At 40.3% G+C, this 21,629-nt stretch overlaps 1 protein-coding gene across 2 annotated transcripts in view; it reads right to left on the reverse strand.

The window, feature by feature from the left end:
* Positions 1-21,629, reverse strand: part of EFHC2 (EF-hand domain containing 2) — a 58,319-nt gene that overhangs the window by 23,690 nt on the left and 13,000 nt on the right. For both annotated transcript variants that reach the window (XM_062624847.1, XM_062624848.1), the window contains exons 3-7: positions 21,464-21,614; positions 14,007-14,230; positions 10,957-11,208; positions 9,345-9,455; positions 8,875-9,013 (exon numbers count right to left, since the gene is read on the reverse strand). In XM_062624847.1, the coding sequence (XP_062480831.1) occupies positions 8,875-9,013; positions 9,345-9,455; positions 10,957-11,208; positions 14,007-14,230; positions 21,464-21,614 (877 nt within the window). The remainder of the gene's footprint in view (positions 1-8,874; positions 9,014-9,344; positions 9,456-10,956; positions 11,209-14,006; positions 14,231-21,463; positions 21,615-21,629) is intronic.

Below are 21,629 nucleotides of genomic sequence, written 5' to 3' on the forward strand. Positions count from 1 at the left end.
GAGGACACCAGAACTGCACACAATAATCCAGGTGAGGTCCCACAAGAGCAGAGTAGAGGGGCAGGATCACCTCCTTCGGCCTGCTGGTCACATTCCTTTTGATGCAGCCCAGGATACGGTTGGCTTTCTGGGCTGCAAGCACACACTGAAGCTGGCTCATGTTCATTTTTCTCATCAACCAGCACCCCCAAGTCCTTCTCCACAGGGCTGCTCTGAATCTCTTCTCTGCCCAACCTCCAGCTGTGCCTGGGATGGCTCCGACCCAGGTGTAGGACCTTGCACTTGGCATCGTTAAACTTCATGAGGTTGGCATCAGCCCACCTCACAAGCGTGTCAAGGTCCCTCTGGATGGCATTCCTTCCCTCCAGCGTATCAACAGAACCACACAGCTTGGTGTCATCGGCAAACTTGCTGAGGGCACACTCAATCCCACTGTCCATGTCAGCGACGAAGATGTTGAACAAGACCGGTCCCAACACCCATCCCTGAGGGACACCACTCGTTACTGGTCTCCAGCTGGACACTGAGCTGTTGACCACAACTCTTTGTGTGCAGACATCCAGCCAGTTCTTTATCCACCGAGTGGTCCATCCATCGAATTGATGTCTCTCTAGTTTAGAGACAAGGATGTCGTGTGGGACAGTGTCGAACGCTTTGCACAAGTCCAGGTAGATGACATCAACTGTTCTACCCCTGTCCATCAGTTCTGTAGCCCCATCGTAGAAGGCCACCAAATTGGTCAGGCAGGATTTCCCCTTAGTGAAGCCATGCTGGCTGTCACCAAGCACCTTGTTGTTTTTCATGTGCCTTAGCATCCCTTCCAGGAGAATCTGCTCCAAGATTTTGCCAGGCACAGAGGTGAGACTGACTGGTCTGTAACTGCTGGGGTCATCCATTTTCCCCTTCTTGAAAATGGGGGTTATATTTCCCTTTTTCCAGTCATCGGGAACTTCACCTGACTGCCATGATTTCTCAAATATGATGGCCAGCGGCTTAGCAACTTCATTTCCCAGCTCCTTCAGGACCCGCGGATGGATCTCATCAGCACCCATGGACTTGTGCACGTTCAGATTTTTAAGATGGTCTCGAACCGGTTCCTCTCCTACAGTGGTCCAAGGTCTTCATTCTCACAGTCCCTGTGTCTGCCTTCCAAGACTTGGGTGGTGTGGTCAGAGCCTTTGCCAGTGAAGACCGAGGCAAAGAAGTCATTCAGAACCTCAGCCTTCTCCAAATCCTGTGTAGCCAGTTCTCCCAAGAGGTTCCTGAGGGGGCCTACGTTCTCCCTAGTCTGTTTCTTATTTGCTATGTACCTGTAGAATCCCTTCCTGTTATCCTTAATATCCCTAGCCAAGTTTAATTCTAACTGGGCCTTAGCTTTCCTAACCTGGTCCCTAGCTTCCTGGACAGCATCCCTGGACTCTTCCCATGCCACCTGTCCTTGCTTCCACTTATAATAAGCCTCTTTTTTCATTTGAGTTTTCCTCAGCAGCTCCTTATCCACCTAAGGAGGTTTCCTGGCCCACCTGCTGCACTTCCTTCTTGTCAAATGGAAGAATCAAATGGAAACATAAATCACAGGAACACAGGATAATTCAGGCTGGCCAGGACCTTGGTAGGTCTCTTGCCCTGACCCTCCTAAACTTGCACTGGATGGTCCATGATTTGCCTGTCCTGGCAGACCCAAAAGAGGCATAGTACCTTGATGAGGTCTAACAAGCACTCAGAGGAGGGCAATAATCACCGTCTTGATATTGGGGCAGCCCAGGCTGTGGCTGGCCCTCTGTCTTATGGCCCTAAGCCCAGCTCGCTGCCCCCCACAACCTGCAACAATATGGGTGCAATTAGTAGGTCAGAGCCAAGCAGTGATGCATGGAGCAGCACCACCTCCACACCCAGATGGGTTGGAGATGCTGCCATGAAGAAAGGAAAGCTGGCTGGGCTAGCAAGTGAAAGACAAGCACCATGAGGCAAACTGAAAGAAGAGTGATCACAAACCACAGCCCAGGAGGCAAAGAGTGATATAAGTGACCGGTGTATCAAAGTGGGTCCCGTAAAATAAAGGGATTTTCTTTAAAACTTAACTTTTCTACCCAGAACTGAAGAGAGTTGAATAACCTAAACTTGTAGCATAGGTTTCAGAGCAAATAGAGGAGAATGACAAAACTGCTGTCACTCAGAATGTTTTCTAAACTGGTATGTGAATGAAATTTTTAAAAATGGCTGTATCAGACGATCAAAATCACATACTCTCTTAAAATCTTGACTAATAGCAGTGTGTTGTTGAAAAATAAGTTGAAAAGTGGTATGTAAGTTGAAAAAGATTGAAAACATTCACATGCTAGAGTTTTTCCCCTACTTGAAAACACAATGAGACCTCCTTTGGCGTTTACCTCTTAGACGAAAGGTCTGACTCGAAGAGCTAATGCCTTCATCTTAATCAGTCAAAAAGGGGGTTGGCAACACCATGCCAACATTTTTCTCCTTGTAAATCACATGTGTCCTTTCTGCAATCCAGAAGCAGATGATATATAAAGTCCATTCCTAAGTTTTCAAAGCAACCTTCACCACGAAAGAGTGCGTGCATGCAATACACTACTTCCTAAACACCACTTACGAGAAAACTGCCTCTCGAGGCATTTTCCATGTGCCCTATTATGCAAATGACAGAGGCGACTCTTGTCACAACAAACACGGAGGCCTCAAGCGGACTGTGCCGGGTCGCTGCGTGCCGCTAACACGAGTGTCCCACAGCCGCGCGGGGCGGCTCCCGCGCTACCACAGCGACACCTAGTGGTGGCGTAGCAGGAAGGTCCCTCGCAGCTCCCCCACCGCGCTCTGGTCCGGAACCCGGGTTTGTCTCATCAGCACCTTGATGCTTTTTATAAACCTTGAGGTTAAATTTTTAATTACGCAATACGTTGTCTGAGGAGGAGGACTTGGGGATGTTGACCGACGAGAAGCTCAATGTGATCTGGGCTGCATCAAAACCAGGGTGACCAAGATTGAAGGACGTGATTCTGCTCCTCTTGCTGATAGCTCTCTACTCTGAGACCCCACCTGGAGTACTGCGTTCATCTCTGAGCCCCCAACACAAGAGGGACGTGGACCTTATCAAGTGAGTCCAGAGGAGGCCATGAAGATGATCAGAGGGCTGGAGCACCTCTCCTATAAAGACAGGTTGAGAGAGCTGGGCTTGTTCAGCCTGGAGAAGAAAAGGCCCTAGGAAGACCTTAGAGCAGCCTTTCAAGTACCTGAAGGGGGCCTGCAAGAAATCTGGAGAAGGATCTTTACACGAGCAGGCACAGATAGGACAAGACATAATCTTGAGTTAGATATAAGGAGGAAGTTCTTTATTGTGAGGGTGGTGAAGCACTGCAACAGGCTTCCCAGAGACGCTGTGGCTGCCCCATCCCTGACAGTGTTCAAGGCCAGGTTGGATGGGGCTTTGAGCAACCTGGTATAGTGGAAGGCGTCCTTGCCCATGACGGGGACATTTAAGGTCCAGCTTTCTGGACCTTAAATTTGGAAGGTGATCTTTAAGGTCCCTTCCAACCCAAACCATTCTGTGATTCTGTGATTAACCTCCACTAATATGTTCTCCCTCACAGTCCAGAGGTTTGGAACAGCACTTTTTAGCAGAAATAAACCTTTTCTCTTCGTGCAGTTGGAAACAATTCATGTTCTGCCAAAAGAGTTTGGGAAGCTGGAACATTCAGTCGAGCTGATAAAAGACAAGCTAATGAGTTTACATGCAGGTCACAGCGTATCCACATTAACATTCATTAAGAAACACTAAAGCAATTCCCTTTGTATGCACTTCAGCACATGTGGATGAAAATTAGATTTACAAGCTAAAAGGAAGCTACATATTAAAAGGAATACTGTGTTAGCACCTGACAGAATGCTGAATCCCTCACAACCCCAGCTTGGAGTAAACAAATCCAAAGAAAAGTTCAGCACTTGGTTCCCATCCCATCCGAGGTAAAATGACCTTGTTTCATTCAGATTCACTGAAGAGAACACAAAACATGTATGTGCTACCTACAGTTTCCAGGATTTAAGAGGATTATGTATTCAGACTCTCTCCTGTGAAGGAAGAAATTCAGGAAGAAATTGCCATGGAGAAATACAGTTTATGAAACTAGTTAAAAACTCATTTCTGCAACTTCTGAACGGCCAGCAAGATGCAGTAGCATATATATGTCTATATATAGAGTTATATCTATATTCTATATAGATATATAGATATATAGTATATACAGCCATACCTCGGCTCAAAATGCATTTCATCTTTGCTCTGCTACACATCATTAGGGTGGAATCAGACAGACAACTTACACTTACACATAAAATACACTCCTCTCAAGGGTATCACTGTTTCTTAAGAAAATTACCTCTGTCCAGTCTGGAAAAGGAATGAGTGCTCTCTTCTTCCAAGTTATCACATTTTCAGTGTGAATGTACAGTGGATAGAGGGTATATTGAAAGTCTGGGATTACAAGTTTCTACATCTGGAAAGAATAACCCAGGTAATATCCCCATGGACAGTTTCACCCCTTGTTACTGCACTGACCGATGCCCCTGGGCTGGCACCAGGGGTTTATTTCACTTAGTACATCAAATGATTACCACATACTAGTAACTTTTTCTCATGAGTGAAACTTGAACAAGCAATGGGAACAGCAAGAAACAAAACAGTTCCAGCCACATCTTTAGCATATAAACAATCTGAAGATAGCACAACCAGGCTGGATGAGGCTTTGAGCAACCTGGTCCAGTGGAAGGTGTCCCTGCCCACAGCAGGGGGTTGGAATTAGTTGATCTTTAAGGTCTCTTCCAACCCAAACCATTCTATGATTCTGTGATAGCCTCCTCAGGAAGAAAAACTAAATTCCTCAAGAAGAAATTTTCTTCCACATAGACATCATTAAACCAGTTTAAATGAGCTCGCCTGCTTTCAGTTTCAGTATACACTCTTTAAGATTTTGGTACACACTGTAAGATTACCTTCTGCCCTCAATGAAGGAACTGTAGGAAAACTCTCAAATGTTAAATGAAACTATGTTTCAAGGAAGAGTCAAGTGCTACATAGTTTGGATCGAAGTGATAACCATACTGAATATCAGTAAACAGCAGACAGGAAAGAAATCCTGCCTTCAGAGGAAAAGGACCAATACCTTTGAGCATTACAGCCAAGAACAGGAGAAAAAAATCCCACTAGCCTTAGGCCGTATGAGAGGTGGTGATACCCCTGGAGGGATGACATTGTTAACATGATGTTTTCTATAAATAAGAGGACATGTATAACAAACAGCTGAGATGTGTTTTTTGTGAGATTGTGTTTCACAGATTAGGTAAGAAGTAAAAGAAGATGGCAATACCACCATCTTTATAACTTATACATTCAAGATTAAAGAAAATCCAGTGCTCACAGAAGAGTCTTACTTCAGGATTATTCCGGTTACCTGAGGAAAAAAGGCATCTGTAAATGCACAAGTATATTTAGAAGCTGTTGTTCAGTCTCCTACACATGGACCAGAGAGGTTAGACGCCAGAGAGGCTCTGATCTCTGACAAGCCTAGTGAAAATTGGCAGCAGGCTTTAATGCCCCCACTGAGGGAAAAGCAAGAAGTCAGCTGTTATCCAGCAGCAGCTGCCTGGCCAAAAGCACACATGTACTGGCCAGCCGATCACCCCACACACTGCTCTGCCCAAGCAGCAGGTCAGTGAGGGAGCCTGAGAAATGAGGGGGTGGGAGGGCGAGGAGAGCTGGGACAGGAGAGGGACCGCAGGGCGCTGCGAAAAGGCGTAACAGGCCTGGGAAGTGCTGGGACATTGAATGAAAAGCAAAAGGAAACCAGATTTTACTTGTTTTGTTCCTTCAGGAGCGATCCGTCATTTAAGAAAGAGCACTTTATACTCAACTTTGTGCTAAGATACTGTATTCAGCAAGAACGAGTATCAGCTTCCTCCACTGCACATCAGTCTCTTTCATCTGGGTGACCACAACACCTACATGGCTATAGAATACTTTTCGCCCCCTCTGAGGCTGCACTAGCAATTCTGGACAGACAATATCACACATTAAGACATATTCTCTTGCATTCATAGCACTGCTACATGACAGTAATGTCGTTAGCTTCCTATTGAAGGGCATTAGCTATTGTTTACCCATGGAAAAACACTCTTTTGCTTTCTACAAACAGTATAAAGAGTAAAACAGGCACCAACATTGGAAATATATCAGATACCATAATCATGCACTTCAAAGGAAATATAAACTGCCCTTAATTCTCCTAAAGGGCAAATTCCATCAGCAAGCAACTTACGCTGAAACTGCAGAGTCAAAAATAAATGTCAGCCTCTTTAATGGCTTTGGCAGAAGAGCATAAACTGAAGGGGAGTAATGTGAAAACACAATAACAAACAGCTGGATTGATGCCATGAGGTGCTAAGCGTTGTGCCTTGATGTAAGAACTAATTTATCCACTTGCTTACTCCTACTCAAGAAAATGGTCTCCCTGGACTCAAACTGCTTAATTGGATGGGAGCAGAATGCTGGGCACTTTGTGGCACTGAGTCCACCGACAGCACCTTGTATGTCCACCAGACACAAGAAAAATCTGTAACTCGCTAAGAATAAAAGGTGAACCCTCATCCCTTCTCTCTCAAAACCTGCTTTGAAGCCAAAAGCTACCCCGATTCTACTCGTAGTTCCTTCTAGTCAAAAAGTCATACCTCCATTTTTTTTTAATTCTGATGGGGAAAGCAGGAAAGAGTCTCACAGAAAATCCCAAGAATGTCTTAGCTCTAAGAAAGTGTGCATTTTCTGTGAACAAGACAGGCTGGATTAAGACGATAGATTTTTTTTCATGTTAGCCAGAGTCTCTGCCATAAAGATATGTATCCTTTAAAGATATGTGTAAAGCACTTCCCAGTTTCCCAAAGATCTCAGATAGAGCACATCTTTGTGCGCTTCATGTTAAGGAGGCAGAGAAACTTAAGAGAGCACTGGGGGGGAGGGTGGTGAGGAGGAGAGGAGGAAGATAAAAAACTACTTTGGATATTAAAGAATGGACTACGGAGAAAAACTGAAAGGTTTCCCCTAGCAGCAAATGGCCCAGAAGGAGGTTAGAATGGTAAGATGGTGTATTGGAATAGTGTTCTAATATGTACAAGGTTGCTATAAGAAGATGATACTGAGCAGTTGTTCTCCATGTCCAATAAAGGTAAGACAAAAAAGTTACTCTCTCAGTTTACACAAACCAACTTCAAGGTAGCTATTAAACAGCATTTCTAACACTAAGGTTAGGACCAGATACCTCAGGCAGCAAAGAAATCTCCTGTACTGAAGGATGCTGATAAAAGGCTTTACAAACACCAGTGACAATCTGTGTACATACACTATCCTGTCTCAGAACAATGGGAATGGACTAGATGACTTTTGAAAGTCCCTTCAAACCCAAACTATACTATGATTCTATGACTACATCACCTACTGTTCCAATTTTCTAGAATTCTGCACATCAGCAACTTCTGACTTCTCCAAACTTGCAAACCACTTAACTTTAACATCCAGACACATAACCAGTAATTACTGAGCCAGCAGTATAGGAGGAGAGGAGACTTTGTGTTGTTGCATTGCTTGGCTGATACAGAATGGTCAGCTGCATTTCATTTATTGCCTGCTGTGAGAAATCCCCATTCACTGTTCCAGGATATTTTGCTCAGACAGAGATTATTGCTGCCAAACAGCGGCAGTGGTCTTGGCTGAAGAAATTCTCAGGGAAGAACTCCCTGTTTTGCATCTCTGGAGTTATACTCACTATTATTGTAGATAATACTACAGTTATTGAATATGGCTTCCTCACACACCAGCTAGAATAAGAAAAGATTTATTTTGGTACAGACATGCTGAACTATTATTAAAAAGGTCCTAATGAGACATGTTTTGCCAATTAATAAATTTAGTGTTTGAATGGTAGTGCTACATCATTTAATTTTCCCAAAGCAGCTGCCAAGCTTTGATCCAAACATTACACTGTCTGATCACAAGTCAAGCTGAAAGAAATAGTCTACTCAGGTATTATGTTTCACAGTGTCAGAGAAAGGCCATATTAGGATCCCTCGAACCATCTCTGAACAGACACACACTTAGCTATATTTATTGAATGAATAAACTGCCAGAAATTAACTAAGTTGTTTTTGCAGGAAGATGTCCATAATAAAACCATTAGCAAGTCTGACTTGAGGGATTCAAAGACAGATAAATGAAAGCTCCTATTCTGCTTTTCTATTATGGACAGGGTTGCTAAATGTTTCCAGAATTCAGTGCTGAAATTTCATATGATATTTCTCTAATGGTCCAGAATACAGAAAACTGTTTTGTAAAAAACAATAATGTGATAGAGTACTACTGTTGTGTCAGAAAATCTTATTATGTGAGGATTTTGACATCCATATAAAATGAAATATAGCATAATGGGGAATAATTGAACTCATTCTACTTACCCACTCACTACACGCTCTTTACTATGTTCTGACTGCAAACACAGTGATTGGAATGGGATGGTGAAGGAGAGAAGAAGAAATAGCAGTCTATCCATATGACTATTTTGTCATTCTAGTTTTAAAATAGAGGCAGTTAGGAACAGAACATGTACATTATGTGTTAGTTTTCAATAGAGTAATATAGGAGAAAGCCCTTCTGGATCACCTGCAAAATTACTGCTTTGCTGTTAACAGCCTACAAGAGATTGTTATTGCTAAAGGTTTTAATGAACATGTTTTGTCAGTTATAAAATTCGAAGACAGCTCTGTCAAACTCTGAAGTATAAAAATGCTCATATGGAAAGGATAATTATCACTACTTACCGATTCCGTACTTTGTCCTGTAATATTCTTTAGTGAATTCATCACAATCACAGAGAATTATCTTCCTTCCCCACACATTAATTACTGCCCCTATTTTCAGGTCACTGTCTTTGTAAAATTCCTGGTGCACAGCTCCTGTCTAATAAAAGACGAACACTTGTACAGCAGCTCTATAATTCTCAGAATCCCACAACCTTCCTTAAAATCTAGGTCATTTAGTGTGTGTGATTTAAAATATAACCTTCACAGTCCATTTGAAAGTATTTTTCATTTAGCATGGGTCATGCTAAGCTACCTCACTTTTACAAGCATGGCATTTACATACAGTAAATCTGAGTAGTTTTCATTTGAGCTATTCTCCAGTGGCAACACAGTTTTACAAATAACTCTCTGTTGTAGAGAGTAACAACTACAGAAATTATGAAAGCTACTATACATTCAACAGCTAGAGGCATTCAATAGTAACTGACCTTACGATTGTCCAGAATATAACGGCCTTTGTTTCCTACTAAATTCCCAAGCACATTGAGAACAGTGCGATCAGTGATTGTACCCGGCTGATACAGCCCCATGGGAGCATGCTGCAAGAAAAGAGACCAACTCTTAAGAAATACAGTTAACAGTGAAGAAAGGGAACTCAATTACCTTAGAACTAGCAGGTTTTTTACAGAATGACTGTAACTGTAGTATTTTCTTGGGAGACCTTTTATTAATTTCTAAGTCAAATTTATACCACCAAACCTACTAGCCAACATATGCCAAACACCAGTACTGTATGCCAAAAGAAGTACTCAGAATCTTATTGTGCATCCAAGAGTAAAGTCTCCTTTTCCTTGGAAGCAAACAGAAAGCAGAAGTTAGCACACCCAAAGCAGCACATCAGCATCAACATCTGCTCTAAAAGCTATTATTTTGATTAGTCAATTATAAAAACATGCAGAAGAACCACTCAGGGCTGGTCCTACTCTGCTAGCCACTGCACAAATACAGGAGATTCAAGTCAGCATGATTCTATTGGTTAAAATGTTAATATTTTGGGGAGTTTCAAAATTACAATAATAATTTAGCCCACTAATATCATTCTTATTACACAAACACCTACATATTTTTAGATTACTAACAAACTGCTGATGCAGAGTAACCAAAGTGGGTAACCAAACCACCTTCTCTGACACCCCATGCACTTCAATGGTAGAAGAGGTCTGTTTACACAGAGCCACTGCTAAATGAGGACCTTGGAACAGAGGATGCACAAAGTGAGAAAAGTGCAGTATTTTGCTGTCAGGTTTTTACTACAAAATCTCTTGTACATCTATGGCATCATAAATAGATTGCCAATATTAGAAGGGAACAAGGGAAAAGATCCCCTAGTAGTTTACTCCAGCTGTGGGTTTAAGTTATTCCACCATCAGGATCTGTCTGGAGTGATACAGAAGTGTGTCCAGCTCATTAATTTTATAATCATAATGAGCTACAGAGGATACAACCCTCTTGAAGATTTCTCCAAGAGAAGCCTTCTCAAATAAGCACCTGATTAATGCCTGAAAAAGCTTATTCATGGATTCCTATTTAACCAGCTTTGCATAAGGTCCCAAATCTAGGAACTTAATTTTAAGAGATTGCTCTAGATTTGCTACACAGCAGTAATGGTACGGAATACTAAAACTGTACTTTTCCAAAGGTTCCAGATACCAGTCATGGATCAAATCTGAATTCACCTCAGTTCTACACTAGTTTATCTATCAATATTAGTTAATCTTCCGGACTTCCATCACTGCAGAGCTTTATTAAAACATTTAACTTAATACACTAACATGGGAGAAAGGAAATCATAGGATATCTTTCTGCCTAAATTTTCTGTCCTTTTAATTTAAGCAAGAGAAGGTTAAACTTTTTTTTACATGACTTATTGAACTGTCCTATGAATATGTGTGTAAAACCTAATCATGCAATTTTTATTAATACTCTAATGACACTTTCTAAATATCATTACAATCCTAATACAGGATTTTCAAAACAATGCATTTAATGTTTCTCAATAAGCTGAAGAACTTGAAATAAGTTGAAATTTTCATTCCTCACCTTTGGAAGCTTATCTCTTCTGAGGAACAGTGGAACTGCATCCCGGCCTGAGTTTATTGGTACAATTTCTTTAATATCAATAGTATCATCAGACAAGTAATAGTGCAGAACAAGTTCTCGTGGGTCATGAAACATGGATTGGGGGTCATCCCACACACAGAAAAAACGTAAAACATGTCCATCATGCTCTAGAAATTGTTTCAAAGTGTCAATGCGCTCATAAGGGCGAAATGGCGTCATACTATCCAGAGTCTGCAGATAAAGGTGAAATTAAAATAAACAACTTTTTAATTATTTGTTCTTAAAAACAGGATTCCAAACTGCAGGGTATCAGCTAATCTTATAATATGCTTTTAGGATTTTCAAATAATGCCACACAATTACATTTGCACTACTTATGCCATTACCAAAGAACTATTTTCAGGGCTGCTGTGCCCTCAGAAAACAGATGAAAACACTTTTGGATTGTTTTGATCCTTGTTTTTCTTGCAAGAACAGCCTTCAGATCAGAGAATTGTTAATTTATTTCAATAAATTATCCATGGTAATCCGATGACTACAACAACCAATAGCCTCACCTTCCCAATTTACTTCCTCGGGAATTATTTTTTATAAATCATCTGGCATAAAGAATTAATTATTTCTTTCCTGTTTGATGTCTCCTTTCTTTTAGCTTTAAGCCATAATTTATTAACTTTTGATTTATGTCATACAGTTGATGGGTGCCGGGTTCATATGTTCTCCTCTTCATATATACCCAACAGCCTGAAAAGGAATAGGAAATCTCCAACTAAAGATCTATTCCAGCTGATGTGATCTATGACAAAGGTCATCTACAGTCATGGTTGCTGCAAAACCAGTAGCACTGCCTTAAACTGGATCCCAGGATGATGATTTGAATCTGAAGACTGCATTTACATACTGTTAGTTACAGCCTCATAAAAATGGTGACATGAACAGGGTGTTTTTCCTAAGTCAAAATCCATCATGTCCAAAATGGGTTGAAGGGGCAAGACATCCCTAATCTACAAAATTCTGCAAAATTGCTTCAAAAGAAGAATGGTGACAGTGTAAGCTTAACTGTCTGAATAGAAAGAACTGTTGACTATGAGTAGTTTATATCACTGTCTAAATTTCTATTTATCCACTGATATATCTTCTAGCCTTAAAAATCTGAGAGAGAAAATGCACTTTATTTCAGAACATCAAATCTTAAAATAAGGAGAGCAGAACCAAGTTCTGCCTGCCAATGTACTTGCTGATCTGCAGTACTTGCCATTTCAGGCACCATCATGCTCATAGGCTGTAAGTCAGTTATTTACCTTCCCAGCAACATCTTTCCTCCATCCTGAAATTTGAAAATGCAATGAGCAACCAAATACAGCCACGGAGCTAGATAACATCAACAGCCATGGGGTATCATCTCCAACAACACAGAAATTTAAACCTAAGGGATTTGTTACATTTTTCAGTGGTCTTACTTTCTCATAGTATTCCTTACTTCCTTTCATACCTTCAGTTTCTGACCATCTGTTGGGAGTCTGGTACAAATCTATTTAACCCTGTTCAAAGCAGTCCGGACCAATGTGCCCTCAATAAACAAACAAAAAAAATCACCTTCCACAAGTTAGTCACAGGAAAGCAAGAGCATAAGCAGCCAGAATAACTTTTCCGTAATTTCTCAAAGAGTAAGAATATTAAGACATAGATTTTAGTAATTCTTAGCCTTCTCTTATTTCTTAAACCTTTTTCTCCTCTCCATCCTCTTCAGGCACACATATGCACAACACGTGAATGTTTTGCTTGTTCTTTTTACAAAGAAAAACCACAATCTAAGCAGGTTATGCAGTACCATATATAATCACACAGCTTGCCAGTATCAAGACAACTCAGCATGTGTTAATACACACCTGTTACCTGCAAGACCTGAGTAAGCGAAAAGCAACCTAGGGCCAGCCTGAGTCACCCCTCTGCAGAATTAGGAGATGTATTACAAACATTACTTTTCACTGGGGGACTGCAAAAAGGCTGAAAGCATGAATGAAATGAAACCAACACATTGGCCTGAGGGTGCCTCAGAGACATGCAAATTGCTGTACACATCTGAGTCACAACTACCTTCCATTTTTGTTGCTGAGAGCTACAGCAGTTCTTTCAACAGCAGCATTAAGATGAATGGAACAGATTCATGGAGTATTTGTTGTTTTCAGACTACTAGGCTGGATTTATCACAACCAGATGTATATAGTGGGCCAACAGTACTAACAGAGTCAGGTCAAGAGAAAATTACAGTGTCATCTGCACTCATTCTGATCAAGAAAAACAGAACAGAAAGAAACTGTCACTATTCCTTACAGAAAACATCACTCCCACTACCATTCCCAGAGTAAAGACCACAAATCCTGCAGAAGGGAATCCATACAGCATCTAGGAGCTACAAGTGAGATTTTTGGAAGAGGTGTGTATGTGTTCACATATAGTCATGAAACAGGGAACTGCCTTCAAATAAAACCTCAAAACTCTTAAAACTGCAGAGTGCTGGGTTCTGTGTAACAGAAGAATTTGCTTTACATATGCAAAGAGCTGTTAATAACATGTGGGCTAGAGATGAAAGATGACTTATGAATAGACCAAGCAAGTCTACAGGAAGACATGGGTGTGCTTGAACCACAATTCCAATTAGGTCTTCCTTTAAAAGTGTTTATTATCATTACATTAGTTCAAGCATAATCATAAGTAGAATATATCATAGGTCACTTTTTTTTTTCTTTTTCAGTTTAACACTGAGAGGTTTCTTTTATTTTTACCAGTTAATTTCGTTCTCTTTCAAAAGGTGTGTGAACACATCAGGAGAAACTCAGTACTATGTAAGTACAATGAGCCATAGAATAAAATCTTTTAAGGCAAGTTTTCTCTTGGGATTTACTAATGTTGAAAGAGCTACTTTCTATTTGCTATTAGAGAAGTATTTTATATAATGTATATTGCTAATAGCAATAGCAACGGCACTTCTATTAAATCAGATTTTCATTATTATTGCCTCATCTGACCTTTTGCCTCTCTTGGGTGTATGGATCATCTGGACGACTTGTGGGAGGATTTAATCTAACTCCCATTTTCCTCAGGAAATTTTTTGTAAACTGGTCACAATCAGTGATCTTATACTTTCGGGCATAAAAGGTTACTTCTATGTTGATATTGAAATGATCTATAGTATAGAACTGATCTTCACATGGAGGTGGAAGTGGAATCCGATGCCGTTGAACAATCGTTCCTGTAAAATAATAATTAAATAATAAATAAATACATAAAATAGAATAAATTCATAAACATCTTTTGCTCTAAGGATCTTGCTAATTTTCTATGCCTGTACACTCTGCAGTGTGAGGAGAGCAATATGTCACTAAGGTGAGAGAAAAAAACTGCCCCACCAAGATAAAAAGTGTGACCGATTAAGCATGGAGGCAGGTGAATCGAACTGAGCTTCCTTAAGGAGCATAATGAAAGTAGAGACAACTGAGGTGAGTTGGGCTGATTGCTGGGCTCTAGTAAAGAATCCATCCCAAAAATACAGAGCCAGGAGCTCATAACCTATAGTCTAACAGGAACACTATCCAAAAGAGAAAGGGATGGAGGAGAAGAAGAGAAAAAGAGAGACATTTTAACTTTGTTAAAATAAGCACATACTTAAATTTTCTTATTGATGGTCTTTAAATGAAAGGACTGCTCTCCTTAGAGCATTGTATTTGTTTACATTTACCACATTAAAAGAGAAGAAAACTGCTATTGGTCTATCAGCTGAAAACTCACAAATACCTTAGTGAATTGGGTAATGCTTCAAAAGTACTCAATGCTGATGATTAAGAGACTGGGGCATCTCTCATAAAACGAAAGGTTGGGAGAGCTGGGTTTGTTCAGCCTAGAACAGAGATGGCTTGGGGGGGAAATCTTATCAGTGTTATAAACACCTGCCAGAAGGGAATGAAGAAGACAGAATTAGGCTCTTCCCTGTTACGCCCACTGACAGGACAAGTGGTAATAGGCACAAGTGAAAAGATACACAATTTCAAGGAGCACAAGAAAACACTTTTACTGTGACGGTGATCAAATGCTGGAACAGGCTGCCCAGAAAGGTTGTGAAAGTCTCCATTCCTGGAGTTACTTAAAACCCAACTGGACATGGCCCTGTCCATCTGGCTCTAGCTGATCCTGCTTGGAGCAGAGGGGTTGGACTAGAAGATCTTATGACAGCCCTTCCACCCTCAACAATTTTGTGATACTACAAGTATTTTAGAAACAGCTTATTAAGCTAAAGCCTCTGTAGGTTAAACAAATACCTAATTCATACATTAAAGAAAGGTATGCAGATGCATGACAAGCTATGATTTATTCCAAGTGAAGTTAGAGTTCACAAAGAACAGCAGATCAGCACAGCTGGGACTGAACTCCTCTTTTTGCATTATGAGAGAACAAAAAGGACAACACTGAAAGTTTTGCCAAATCAATACCTTGATACAGTTGTGTGAAAATACCCTGCAGGGAATAAAAAGATGGTCCAGCCTTCAACATCAGACTTTGTGGCACTTACCAATCCTGACACCTCTGTAACACAAGCTTTATAATGCAGATAACCACTGGCTAAGACCAGCAGGAACCACCAACCTATATTATTATAATAATTCCTTGCCACCGTAGGTTCCCAACAACTTTAAAATTTCAGTAATTATAAAAGGTACAACTTTAAGGCAACTACAATAAACACACAAAAGTTCTAACACTAAAAATAGTTCCAGTACTAACCTAATCCTACAACAATAATTTATTAGACACAATTATCTAAAAGGTCTATCTCATTATCTCTCACTACAGAACTGGATCTCTATCCAGTGCCCTTCAGCTATGCATCTGGTAGTATTTCCCACTGAGTTCTGTCTGATGGTTTTCCAGCACTGCTATTTTGCTTTGGAGGTAGGTGGGGGTGGAGAAGGACCTGGAAAGAGTCCCCCTGGAAAGAGAGGGAACAGAGGCAGAGGAGGAGGGAGAAAGATATTGTTGTGTGGCGTTGTTTGGTGTTTGAAAGGCCTTATTCCTAAATTAGTCCATGGAAATTTATTATTGTTCATTTTATTTCCCTAAGGACTAATCTTAATACTAATCTAAATACCTTCCACTACCACATTATCAGAGTTGTTTGTTAAATTCTAACTCCTACAATAAAAACATACCCTTAATTTTTCAGGGGAATAAAGCAGCAAAGCAGATTTACTTTAAGTTCCCATTAAAATAATTATTTGAAGATGCATTCAGCATCCTGATGTTTCACATGTACCAAATCTGATATCCTGGTTAGTGACCTTTGATTGTAAGATAAATTTGAACCTCTACCTGTTTAAACCTAGTTACACCTATATTTAAGATGCATTCTCATGGAAAAAATAGTTAGAAAACATGGTAATTAGCACATTTTTACACAATGCAAAACTGCATTGTATTCCCATTAGCAAACCCACATCCTTTAAAATATATTACCTGATTTTGGCTAATCGTTGGGTCACTCCTACAAAAATCAACGGATAATGTGGTAAATCAGAACAGTCCCCACATGAATGCAAATCCTGTTGAGTCATAATTTTAGTGAAAACATAATGGTCGACAATTTTCTAATATGAGCTATCTTCTGAGGGTATATTCACCCCAGAACTGGTGAATAAGCCTTCAGCCAGTTTTTCATATCACTTGTCAAAGTATAATACACATGCCCATTTTGTTCTGAGGGACAAAAATTTCTTTCCTTGAAAGTCTTGAAAAGATAATATCTGTAGCAATCTTTTGCTTTTATTAGATATCACTGCGCCTGATCTATCTACGTAGAGGATACATTTTATATTGTTGAATCTGAAATTCAATAAAAGCTGATAGGTCTTGGCATTTTTAAAATTGTCTTTCCTTCTGGAGAACAATTACATTTCTACTTCTAGAAATTTCCTGTAAGTTGTTAAAGGAGGATCTAGGCACGTGCAACACTCGAGTTGCTGAAGACGGATGGCTACTTTTGATATTTCTTTTGTCAGTTTATTTAGCACCACCAAGCATTATTTTAAATATTTGCAGCTGCCCAGGCTAAAGCTCTCCTATACTGCTCTCTTGTAAAGGGAATTTGGGTACTGTTTTTCCCTGATAATTGTGGTGGCATCGAGTTGCCACACTGTAATTCGTAGCATATCTTCTCCTCCTTTAAGGCTTCTGATTATTTGGCAACTACAACATCAGTTTAAGGAGGCCTTCATAGGCCTTTTGACTATGGGGCAGCTCACAAAACTGGGAAGCAAATGATTTAGTCTCTTCTTCAGCACAGGTTTCTGACTACCTCTGTGCTACTCAAGAGTGCATTTAGAGAGAGGAGAGGAATCGATAACACCTGGAGTTCGTACACTCTTTGCTTGCACAGAAAGGAGGAGAAGCAACCACTATTATCCCTGCAACACAATAAACAAGGGAGCTTCATACATTCACTTATTCACCCATCTGAGAACATAGCAAGGTCATGATTTGGCCACCATCAAGTATGGCAAAAGCACAATTATTTCAAGGCCTCAGGGGAAGTCTTAAACTCTTAAGATAATGGTTATATTGGAGGAACTGACTGCAACTTCACTTTCCTGCTTGTACTTTCCTCTCCAGCCAGCCAGCCTTGGGAATCCAGCCAGCAGGCAGCTCCTCTCTTTTTCAGCTGGCTGACCTTGGGGAAACCAGCCAGCTGCTCCACTCTGGTCTGGCTTGCAGGGCCTGGATTGCACTGGAAGCTACACTCGACCCCATGGGATATAAATGACCTTTTGATAAGACAGTATCAGCCAGCCACAGTCCTGTTAACTGGGAACTAGATCTACAAAACACTTGCACTGCCATCTCTAGTCTGACTCTCTATGGGAATATTTCTTTTTATATGGGAAGAGTAATTAGCATTCTGGCTCTGGAAGAACATTGTGGACTTTGTTATATGGTTGAGTTTACTGTTCTCCTCACTCTGTACTCCCTTATCTTTAGTTAGCTCTTGTGCACTCTGACTGTCCTGGTATTTTTTGCTTTGATTCTGGTTTCTCAAGTTCACACTGGCCTCTGCATTCCTCTGTGTTTTGCACTGAATTTCTCTGTTTGTATAGATTTCTTCTAATGCTTCTAATATTTTCCAAAGTTCAAACTATAGCAAGGCAGTTTCCAAAATTAAATGAAGTTTAAATTTCAGTTATTTAGTAGTACCTTATCTGTCCAAATCCATGTCCAACTACAGCAGCCAATTCCATAAAGCAACTTTAAAAGTCACCAAAATACATTTCCCACAGATCATTTACTTTGTCACTCTGAGATTTCAGCAACGGTAAAAGCACATTTCTAACTTTTTTTTTTTTTTTTTCCCAAAGCCAATTTGTTTTTTTTTGTAAAGTTATAATCAAAGTTAGAAATTCTTTCTTGACAGCTGCTCCTTCACCAAATCTTCCTGCAATCCTTAAGCCTCTCCAAGTTATTTTCTGCAAAGCCACAAGTACTACCCACAATGGCAAATACAGTGGGAAACTTCTACATTTCTCTGATCCCACCATGTCCATGGACACCCACTCAGATCATCAAGCTCTCATTTGTGGGTTATGGCACAAGCACTGGTAAACCCATGTCCTCAAGGCATTAACCAGCCAACTTCACAAGATCTACGTTTGATCTATCAAACCACCTACCTACCTTTGATCTACCCCACCACTTCTATACCTATTCTTCAAGAAGACCCCTGAGAACAGCTGTTTCAGCTGTCTCTTTTACATCTTTTCCACCAGGATAAACATCCAAGTTAAGGCTGTCACCATCTTCTGTCTTCACCAGTTCAATTCCACTTTTTCCATCACTGTTTGTTGCTATTCCTCCTGTACACAACTCCTTTCCTGCCACTGCAACTCTCCAACTGTTCACATAGAAATGAGCCTGCCCTGCTCCTGATGTTACCACACTTCTCTCTTCACCCACATCCCTACACATGTGCTCTCCTGTTCAGTGCAGTTTGCCTTTCAACTACTGAAGCTCCCCTACACTGCAACTCTCTTCCACAGACCCGTGTCATTTTCATTTACTGAAACATTCAGCAGATGTGCTGAAGACAGCACTGTAGTTAAGATACTGAGCTTCAGTTCCTCGTCCTGTTAGACCTTTTCTGTATGATCATGGGCAAGATTTTCATTCCTTTGTGCTTCCAGTTTCACAGTGCAGACTTATACTTCTATTGTCCTCAGGCTTACAAATTCTCAGTCAGGGCAAGGAAATTTAATAATGTAAGAGGTATGTGTAACTATAATAAAAGAGGCAATGGGAAAATTTTTGATTGAAAATGGAGTAAGACTAGCAGTTAATGGTTTAGTATTTCCTTTTAAGAAATACAGCTTTTGCATCTATTCACCAACAATATTTAGTGCCTTTAATATAACAACTTTGTGGTTGTTCTTCAATTGTGGAGTATGAAGTCAATACCCAAGTGCACTTGAATAAAGAATTATCTAACAGGCATCTCCACCACATTTTTTTCATCTACATCATATTAATCTCTATGATAATAAGAAAATTTATGTAGATCTTCACATCAACTGTGAAGCCTCATCATCATCTCAAACAGTCCTGGGGCCTTTCAGTCTACAGAATCACTTCCTTCCTAAACACAACCAATATAGAGAGCTTTCTTACCAGCCCAGGTATCAGCAACAAATAAATTTAGGGCACTTTTGAGATCCTGGAACATTTCTTCTTAATCCGTCAGCTTAATACCTTGTGCATACATATGTATCCCATATAAAGTACTCATACAAAGTCATAGAGGCCTTCAAAACATCCTTGCATGGAAGTCTGAAAGAATTCTTGTTTCTGTCTAATATAATTCAGTTAATTTTAGATCCAGTACCAAAGTGACTCTAATGACTGTTAACACAAGATGCAACCAAGGAAATAGGGGGAAACTGTAGTCTTCCTGTCACCCCAGGAACATCAGGCCTGAAGGGACAGCCTGCACAACCCCTACTACAAAGACAGTGAAAATGACCCATTCCTACAGCTAGATTTGAAGGCATCAGCTTTATCCTGCTCTGATGAACCTGGTTTCCATCTTCTCTCTCAACGACATTGCCTCTGCCTCTCAGGCTAACTGTACTTCTTTGTTGGTGGCCATTTGATCTAAGGTTCAAAATCCAGAAACAGACTCTCCCACTTCTGTGACACATAAGACAAAGAAAATCCAAACCCAGTGATGTCTCCTGCCTCATATATATGAGTGCAGGTAGGGGGTAACTAAATTGTAAATTCCCAGAAGAGATCCAACATGATTTTCTTCAGGTCTTGAAAAAGCACTTGCCCAAATAAGAGTAGGACAAGGTTTCTCCGAATTCAAAACCAGCTCCTGCCAGAGAGCCAACAAGATTTCTGACAAGAAGAACTACACAACACAGGGAGAGCGGGACCTGAAGTACTGGTTTAAGAAAAGATTCACAGGTAATTTTATCCCAGGTCTAACAGTAATGATGCACGTAACACCTTTAAATATTATCCTGCTCTGTAGACAGAGAAATTGACAGCATCTGCTCATCTTGGAAAAGAATATGGTAGTTACATGGTTAACTTATTTTTTAAAATTACTGTGCTAAAAAATATCTTTGGGGATTGGGAGGCGCAGTCATCCCAAGATACTCATCCCAAGACATCCTGCTTATCTGGACTACATCCCTTGAAAACTTTTTAGTTCTGGCAGTGACCCATAAACACCAAGAAGAAGCAGCTGTGTTCCCCTTTTGCAACAGGATGTTGACCGTTAGGTCACATTTTTTTAATGTAAACCAAGTCCATTAGTACTCCAGTAAATCAGCTCAGTAAACTTGCCTCCACAAGTCCTCAGTCTTGCCCAAGCACAGTGATGTGGTGTTGAGGCACAGTAGCTTCTTAATTTAGAGGCGTCAAGGAAAAATTATTGTGCCAAGGGCACATTAATCATAAAAAAAAAACAGACAAAGGCACAAAAGGCACACTACTTCAATAACAGCAGAGATACTGCAGTAGATAATGAACAATTACAGAGCTGCTGCTAGAGAATACAGAGCTGCTGCTAGAGAACTTACTGTCAGTGCCAAGACAGGAGGAGCTAGGCTCCGGAATAGAGACCAAGAACTCAAATTTCTTTTCCAGAAGTGACACAACACTGACAAAAGACATACCATCCTATGCCTTCCAGAAACTATCAGAGAAAAAAAGTGTATGTTCGAATATGGGAGGGGATTCCACCTTTCAAAACCTACATCTTCAGAAACTAAGACAACAAAAAAATCCACATTATAATCTCTAGCAAGAAAAGACAATTGTAACTGTTCACTTACATCCCATTTTGACTATAAGAAGTCACATTTTGTATACTTTGGAATGGACCAAGACTGTACTGAAGAAAGATATAAAGGAAAAGTAACCAAGTGCTATTAAAAATAGATACCTTGAGGTATGCCACTATTTTTCACTCGGGGTTCAATCACCTGAATTGTATCATCTTCAAGGTAGAAGTATATTTTGCAGTGTCTGATTCTATATAGTTCTTGATTTTTGTCAGGTACTTCTTCGTCAAAATAGGCATCAAAAGACAATACCTATTAAGAACAATA

Source organism: Pezoporus occidentalis, unplaced genomic scaffold (assembly GCF_034315485.1).
Source record: "Pezoporus occidentalis ecotype Australia unplaced genomic scaffold, CSIRO_AGI_Poc_V1 ctg272, whole genome shotgun sequence".
Classification (NCBI taxonomy): Eukaryota; Metazoa; Chordata; class Aves; order Psittaciformes; family Psittacidae; genus Pezoporus; species Pezoporus occidentalis.